Source organism: Megalobrama amblycephala, linkage group LG1 (assembly GCF_018812025.1).
Source record: "Megalobrama amblycephala isolate DHTTF-2021 linkage group LG1, ASM1881202v1, whole genome shotgun sequence".
In the NCBI taxonomy this organism is placed as follows: domain Eukaryota; kingdom Metazoa; phylum Chordata; class Actinopteri; order Cypriniformes; family Xenocyprididae; genus Megalobrama; species Megalobrama amblycephala.
This window is the reverse complement of record NC_063044.1, coordinates 4,044,995-4,052,876: the sequence shown is the minus strand read 5'-3', so window position 1 is coordinate 4,052,876 and position 7,882 is coordinate 4,044,995. Positions and strand designations below refer to the sequence as shown.

Sequence of the window (7,882 nt, the reverse complement as noted above, 5' to 3'; positions counted from 1 at the left end):
AATTTGTGATTTCCTGTTGTTCAATTGCACATGTGCTATTGTGTATTTGCTGCAGTGTGTTGTTGCTGTTAGCTTGCTTGTTGATCTGCCTGTTGTGTGCAGTGTTAATTTTGGTCTTGAGTTGATAAGTTGTTGTCAATCTCATTTCCTTTTTTTTTTATATTTTGTAAAATATTTTGAACTTGTTTTGAACTTGTTTTTAGGCTGAACGTTTTTCTGATAAGTTCAAATGTGCGTATAAATGCGAATAGTGCACACAATTATTAGTGAATGAGACCCATTATTTTGAGGCAATTTAACACTGAACTAGACCAGTGTCAAGACCCAGACCCCATGCTCCAGACACAACAAAACTGGGGAGCGCACAAGGGAATAACCCCAAAGTGGTGCGCTCATCCAGGCATGTAACATCTAACATGGGTGTCAGGAGGATCCTGTTGCCAACCCTAAACATGACAAAACAAAGTGACAGGACCATGCCAGTTATACTTATATAGTTGTTTCATTACAGGTACTAATAATTATTAATTTCTCCTCCTGATTCAATTCTGCGTGTAATAGATAAGCACAGTCATTGCAGCATATACAGTAAAAAAGAAAGACAGTACTGCTTTATTGATCAGAGTGATTTATTGTATGAAATATAAAATTGTCATATGTCTGTCAAACATTTGTGGTCTGAAATTAAGTGCTTCTGATTAGGTGTGGCCTTATATGGCTAATAGGGCCGTTTGGACCAGGATCAGCTCTTTGGTGACCTCGCATATTGTTCTTCTGGTTTACCAGGGCACTGTTTCTCCAGTGTAGGCCATGAATCCACCATGCTGCTTCTCAGTAAGGCTGCCAATGACACGCAACATCCTTTCCACACTTTCTTTTGGTTCAAGTGGTGCCTGGTAAAAATAAAAAATATGTTGATGACTAACATCCATCTATCCTGTATCGGACCTGATACAAATACTGAGCATCCCTACACAGAGTTAAATCAGCTCTGCTCAGAGTACATATGGTCCCTCTCTAAATAGTGTTTAAGTAACACTGAAGCAGAGTTAAAGTTAATGAGATAATTAAGCGATTAATTAAGTGATGATTGAGCATTAGTGATGAACACCTGCTGTTAACAAGCACAATCACTGAAGAAAAGAGAAACACAAAAAAATACAACTGACTTTAACTCTGTTTCAGTGTTCATTTAACACTGTTTAGAGAGGGACCATATGTACTCTAAGCAGAGTTGATTTAACTCTGGGGATTTTGCTGTGTAATCAAGCCATCCCTAATTCGGATGCATTAAACATGAGATGTTTTTTTAAACATGTTTTTTTCCTTTTTGGCCAGTATGTAGGTCTGTTACCGACTCATTTTCTGACTACAAATTATTTGGTATAACAAAATGTTTTTAATATCTTGACCAGCGTAGCTGCAATACAATTTGACCAAAACTTGATACAGAAACAATAAAGCTGTGGTCCAAAAAGTATGTTTGACAGAAAATGGTGAAAATCGAAAGCACCTGATGCATTACACTTAGCATGGACTCATCAGCACTATGCAGTATTATGCAGTTTAATGTCAAAATAACTCCAATATACACTAGAGTTGTGTGGGGTGGGGGTAAATTAAGCACGGTCTGCTGCATTTTTAATGGCATTTTGACCAGTATGTAGGTCTGTCACTGACTCGTTTCCTGATTATTTTGTAAAGTAAAATGTTTTTAATATCTTGACTGTCATAGTCACAATATAATTAGACCAACACTTGATAAAGAAAAAAGGAAAACTCCAAAAAAAAAAGTATGTTGAACAGAAAAATCCAAAGCACCTGGTGCAATACATTTAACATGGAGTCATCAGCACTCACCTTTTCTCCACCCATTTCAGTCTTCACCCATCCCGGATGAAGGGCCATGCAGAGGATCTCATCCGCCTTTAACTCCTCAGCAGTCAACGCAGACAGCATGTTCAAAGCTGCCTGATAGATAAACAGAGTTTGAGTTATACATCAACTCATCAATCAATCCATCAGTACTTAATGGGCAATGAATTTAATCCAGTTTATCTAGTGTCTAAGCAGGACTTCTGTGTACCTTGCTCACGGCATATGGCAAATTTGGGAATTGGATGTACAAGGGAGGTATACTGCTAATAGATCCTCCAAGAGTGGAGATGTTAATGACAGCTGCTTTATTACAGGACATGCCTGGTGTCCCACTGGCTTTGGCCGCTGTTTGTAGATATGGTAGGTACTCCTAAAATTAAAAAAAAGGAGAGAAAGAACTACGTAATACTCTGTATTAAAAGTTTATTTGACACATATTCAATGAAGGTAGTGTTAAAATAATATCGACATGAAGTCTATTGCATACTGTAGCTTATTCTGGAAACTATTTTTACTAGTTGTCTAGAAAAGTCAACTGATTGTCAGGTCAATGTTATGATCTATTACTAGTCAACATAGAACAAATGCATAGACTAGTGTCAAAACAACAACAACAACAACAACAAAAAAAAAAACAGACTAGTCAGTGAAACCTGTAGAAACTCAAACAACAAACTTCTGATAAATAAAGTGGTAGCTCACTTAAAATATAGTGCAGCACTGGACTAGCTGGTCTGGGGTGCTTTCCCAAAGCGAACTATGGTCGCAAGTTCCCTCGTTAACAATAGAGTTCAATGGGACTTACGACCATAGTTGGCTAACAATGCTTTCGGGAAATGCACCCTTGATCAGTCTAAGGGTGTACTCACACTAGGCACGTTTTTTTCGTAACATGCCCTGACATGATTGTCCCCCCTCCCCCGCTGGTCTGCACTCACATTGCACTTAACGTTCAGAGCACACTTATGTCATTTACAATGCAACTTTTTGTTTTAAAGAAAACCGGAAGGAAACAAACACTTTCGCTAGTAGACTGCCTAATAGATTTATCACTTATGCAACGCAGCAGTTCTCACTTGATTGTGCTGTGTGTATCAGAAGATTATTATGGAGACAGCTGAATTTGATAAAGGAATTAGCAGATTTACTCACAAACTACAATTAAAGTTCATCAATAGGATGAGAACTGGACCCATTATAAACAAATACACTCGAATTAGCTGAATTAATTGGAACGTGTACTGTCCAAGTAGTAATAGAAGATATGTGTTGTCGTACACAAGAGTCGTAGCTGTTCTGTGCTCTGGCGATTAGCAATCAACTGCAATCGAGTCCACCTCTTTAACTGGGCCAGGTTCAGCAAACCACGCCCGAGCATGGTACGGAGCGATCACACTAGTTAAATGAACCAGACTTTGGGGGTCAAATGTTTTCGGGCACTTTCAGATCGCATGGTGTGAGTACACCCTAAGAGACCGGCTAGGGCTAGTTTAAATTTATTTTGTTACAATAGACCCTTTTCACATTTCCGTGTTTCTCAGAAGTGGAAGTCGTCATAGTTGGGTAAAATTCTATAGCGGAGAATGAGAGAATACTTTAAATATATTTGTGTTTCCATTTGCTGAAATAGCAAACGAAAAACTCCACAATATTGTTTTCACAACTTTCAAAAAGAGGAAAAAGAGAGAAAGATATTTTACCGTCACTCCCACAGCCACTGTATTAGAAACACCCTCACAGCAGCGTTAACTAGTTTTTTGTAATTTGATGCAAAGGTAATATAATACTAAGTATAGTGTTATAAATGTACATACGTTTTTAAAAAAATGAAAACATGAAAAACTTGAAAAACTGCAGGATTTACAATACTGATGACCTTTAAAACGCGTCACAGTCTGTGGAAAGGGTCTATGGCATGAACCTTGCAAACATCCAGTGACTACTTCATGCCCAGAAGATCTCATGATTTTCAAAGGACAAATTGTTGTTTCCGAGCTCTTAACGATGATTTGTACATTACCCTAGTGATTAGTAAGGGTCCTATCACGTTGGTGTTGAAGCTGTTCTTCATGTCCTCAACACTGCTGGTCTGAACGGTGCCACTTGCCAAGACTGCAGCATTGTTCACTAGAAGGTTCAAACCGTTCTTTCCCACGAGAGAACCCACTTTCTTGGCAGACTCTTTGACACTGCATGGATCATCAGCATCTAAAAATTACAGAAAAAAATATCAGTGCTAAAGTATTAAGCCAGAGGTGTTTAATCCTGCTCTTGGAAGGCCACTTTCCTGCAGAGTTTAGCTCCAACACACCTGCCTGGAACTTTCTAGTGTTCCTAAAGATATTGATTAGCTGGCTCAAGAGTGTTCAATTAGGGCTAGAGCTAAACTCTGCTGGATAGCAGAGTAGGATTGTACACCCCTGTATTAAGGCTGGTTCACACTGTGCAATTTTGGCCACGATTTGGTCGTCTGAGACAAATTTTGCAAAATCCTAAAAGATTTCTTATAATCCTATCCTAAAATCTGTAGTCTTTGATCGCTAGTTTGACGTTCACAGACAGCCGGTTAATGACCGCTGCGATCAGATTTTACCTCAGATGAAATTCTGGCAGTGTCAAAAGATTTGGCACACAATCCTCCAGTGTGACCTCCTACGACGAATGTCAAATTGTATTCGTTTTTCAAGACAAGCAGTGATCACAATTAACGATAGAGATGTCTGTGTTAGCCACCATTTCAGACCCGTACAGTCTGACAAGCAACCATCGTAAAGGACTATTATAAATCGCAGAGTGTGCACCCGGCTTTAAGCAGTGAAATGGTATAAAAAAAAAAATTCCAGTGAAAATTTCAAATGCACCAAGAAGGACATGTGCATATTTACCAAGACGTATGATTGTAATCACACTTGGATGCTTTTTCACCAGTTCTCTCAGCGCCTTAAGAAAGATAATGTGCATAATTGACCAAGGCACATTAGGATTTTGGTATTTTCTATTTGTGTTAGTTCTTTATAACTCACCTCAGACTTTGGTCCATCTGGATCACGGCAGGTAGCATAAATATGTCGTTTTGGACAAGAATCCTCAGAGAGTTGCTTAACAAATTCTAAGCCCAAGCCCCGGTTGGCTCCTGTGATCAAGATATTGCATGCTTTCACTGACATGTTTTTTAGGTTATCAGGCTGCTTCTGTTACCTAATCTGACCCTACCTGTGCTTTTTATGTTAACTCAAGTGAACTACACGCCCATTTTGCACTCGTGTATTGTGCTGTGTCATACTGTATGTGTTATTGAGGTTAAAAGGAAAAGATAAATGACAAACTTTATCTATGCTATCAAATGAAAAACAAACAGTGTACTTGTTAATGAATGACTATAATAAACCTGGGTGTAAGAGTGGCAGCTCGTTCAAATGAAGGCACAGTCCCTGTGAAAGACTGTACAGAAAACAAAATAAATGAGTAATGTGTTTTCAAAACTTTGTTGCCTGGTGTATTTATTAAAACTTACATTTTTCACAAGCTCTTGATTTTTAGTGTTCAATATGCATCAAGCAGTTCATAAACTATCCAGTATTTCTTTCTTTATTTTTATTTATTTATTTATTTTTTTGCTTTCCAGGGAACACAAAGGGAAATTTTTAGCAGAATGCTCAAGCTGCTCACATAAGTGCTTGGGTGCTTTCAGTGCAAGTTGATATAAATAAAAACATTTAACTTCAAACCAGACTTCAGACGTATTCTGCAGTCAGGAGCAAACTATTATTTACAGTACAAGCCTTGTAAGTGACCTGAGGGCAAAAAACAAACAAAAAACAGAAACAAAATAATCGTTAATTGTAATCGAGGTAAAAAGTTCAATTAATCGAGATTTAGATTTTAGGACATAATTGCCCAGCCCTACTCTCCACCGATTGTGCTGATCAAAAGCACTATGGGAAACAACTTGCTGACGACACAGCTTAATGCTCATTGATTTAAACAGCTGTGATGCATTCACAGCTCTGTGAACATTGAATTCCTGAAGCACAGAGAAGGTCCTTTTCCTGGAACACACAGAAGAAGCCTTGAAGTTGAAGGTTCGGCTGTCTGTGCAGACAATCCTTATTCTCTGGAACATGCAGACGGAAGGATCTTTAGATTCTGGCGTCAGTGCAGATCCGGGCAGTCTGGAACACGCAGATCTGGAGGATCTCTGATGAGAGGATTTGGAAGTTGGTGCAGAAGATGTTTTGAAGATGGGGGCTAAGCTTGTCGTCGTTGTCTCCTTTGAAGTTTTCAATTCTTTGTCTCAGAGACAAGCCTTTTAATCTCTTCCGAAAAGGAGGGAAATGCCAATTGGCACCTTTCAGATCCAGTGTTTTGATTGGCTGATGCTGTCAGAGGTGGCCACTGGATGGCCCCTCCCTTGCATGAGGTTCATTTGCATAGCTTCATATTTAGAACAAAAATGTCTTTAAGGTTTTTCTATGCATAATTCACTCTCCAAACCAATTTCAGATTAACCTAAGCAAATATAAAGACCAAACATTGAGTTATATTGAACTTCTACCTATGCATTCATGTATACCTTAATTGGTAAGTTTGTATATTTTGCATGTACACAAACAACACTCATTAAGTATATACAGCTCTGTTAATAGAAATGGGGAAGATTTGCTCCATTTTGTCCATTGTGTGTCCATTTTGTGTTCTTTGTGGCTTCAAGCCACATGGCAAACCTGTTTGGTGTCAGTTCACAGTTGGAGTCAGTTCACACCTCAGGTCTTAAGCCCGGAACACACCAAGCTGACGTTGACGAACTAGTGGCGACGAACCAGACTGCGGGGTTGCACGTCCTGCACGTCCGTTCTGCGCCTGTGTAAGATGAAATGCCATTCTGTACCAGCAGGTGGCAGTAACTAAGTAGGATAGGAGGACAGTCACATACTTAAGAAATACCTTAAGTTTTTCCTTCCGTCATACACGCGATGGGCCCAGTCTATCTCAATATCATGACTCCTCAGCGAAGGAATCCACTTGGAAAGATTAGCTCTGAGGAACCCAGCTGCATCAGAGCCTTTCGCCCCCGTTATTTCCACGTTATTTCTCCTGCAGTCTTCAATGTCCATCATTTTTTCGGTGAGTTGTTCCAGCTGATTTCTTAAGTTTGAGACTGTGAACGCAACTGCTTGAACGGAATCGACCATGTCACGTGTCTGTTTTGCCACGTTGGCAAGCTTTTCAACTCCTGCTTTTAGTTCTTTAACAGAATCGTTGGTCGTTTGTATATCCAAATGTAGCTCACTGTCCTGGGGTTAGTACAGAGTCTATTGCTTCTCTTACTGTCGAAGCCACAACCGAATTGAGAGTACTTTGTTGATCTTAGAGCGCTAGCATGATACCATTAGCGTCGAGATCCTCTCTGGAGATGGTGGCGTATTTTAATTTTTTCTTTATTGGCGATTGTTCAGCCTCTCTTTTCTGACTGTCCTACTCATAGTGCGCTAGGTGAAGACTGGTTCAGAATTTACTGACAGGATATATACAGTTTTTGGCAAAATGAGATGAGCAAAGGACTACGCATGCATTGCTGCTGAAGGGTCACGTGATCTACTTAGTTACTTGTTATGGAAAGTAATGCGTTACGTTACTTTTGTGTTACTTTTTCTCACCTGGACTGGGCTCGCATATTTGTTTTTTAATTAAAAAAAATAAATAAATCATTTTTTTTGTCAAATGTAAAGGTCCTTTTATGCCAAAAGTGAAATGAAACCTTTGATTTAAATCCTTACATTGCTTCTCACACATTTCAGTATTGTACATATCCTATGAATTCTCTTAAATTGACTATTCAGAAGATTTTTCTTTAAATGTAGGATGAAACTCTGACCATTTCTGTCCGTAGGTTTTCTATTCAGATCTGTGACCAATTTATCATTATCTTTTATTATGAGTAAGCCAAGGAAATTAACCTGACACTCTTCATAGTCAATGGTAAATTTAAGATGTTCACTACTAT

The 7,882-nt window shown here is 38.9% G+C and overlaps 1 protein-coding gene across 1 annotated transcript; it reads right to left on the bottom strand.

Moving 5' to 3' along the window:
• Window positions 1–615: 615 nt before the first annotated feature.
• On the bottom strand, window positions 616–5,092 carry LOC125254805 (C-factor-like). Its single transcript, XM_048169665.1, has 6 exons — window positions 4,902–5,092; window positions 4,764–4,818; window positions 3,899–4,086; window positions 2,087–2,248; window positions 1,861–1,971; window positions 616–893 (listed from the first exon to the last, which is right to left on the bottom strand). Exons 1-6 carry the CDS (start codon window positions 5,043–5,045, stop codon window positions 780–782), a joined length of 774 nt encoding a protein of 257 aa, XP_048025622.1. The 5' UTR covers window positions 5,046–5,092; the 3' UTR covers window positions 616–779.
• Between the last annotated feature and the right edge of the window lie 2,790 nt (window positions 5,093–7,882).

Bases quoted from the DNA above. Each gene is read 5' to 3' on its own strand.
- LOC125254805 (XM_048169665.1), bottom strand. From the start codon at position 5,045: ATGTCAGTGAAAGCATGCAATATCTTGATCACAGGAGCCAACCGGGGC. The intron at 4,819-4,901 runs GTGAGTTATAAA...ATCTTTCTTAAG, and splicing joins CAGATGGACCAAAGTCTGAG to GCGCTGAGAGAACTGGTGAA. The intron at 4,087-4,763 runs GTAAATATGCAC...TGTAATTTTTAG, and splicing joins GATTACAATCATACGTCTTG to ATGCTGATGATCCATGCAGT.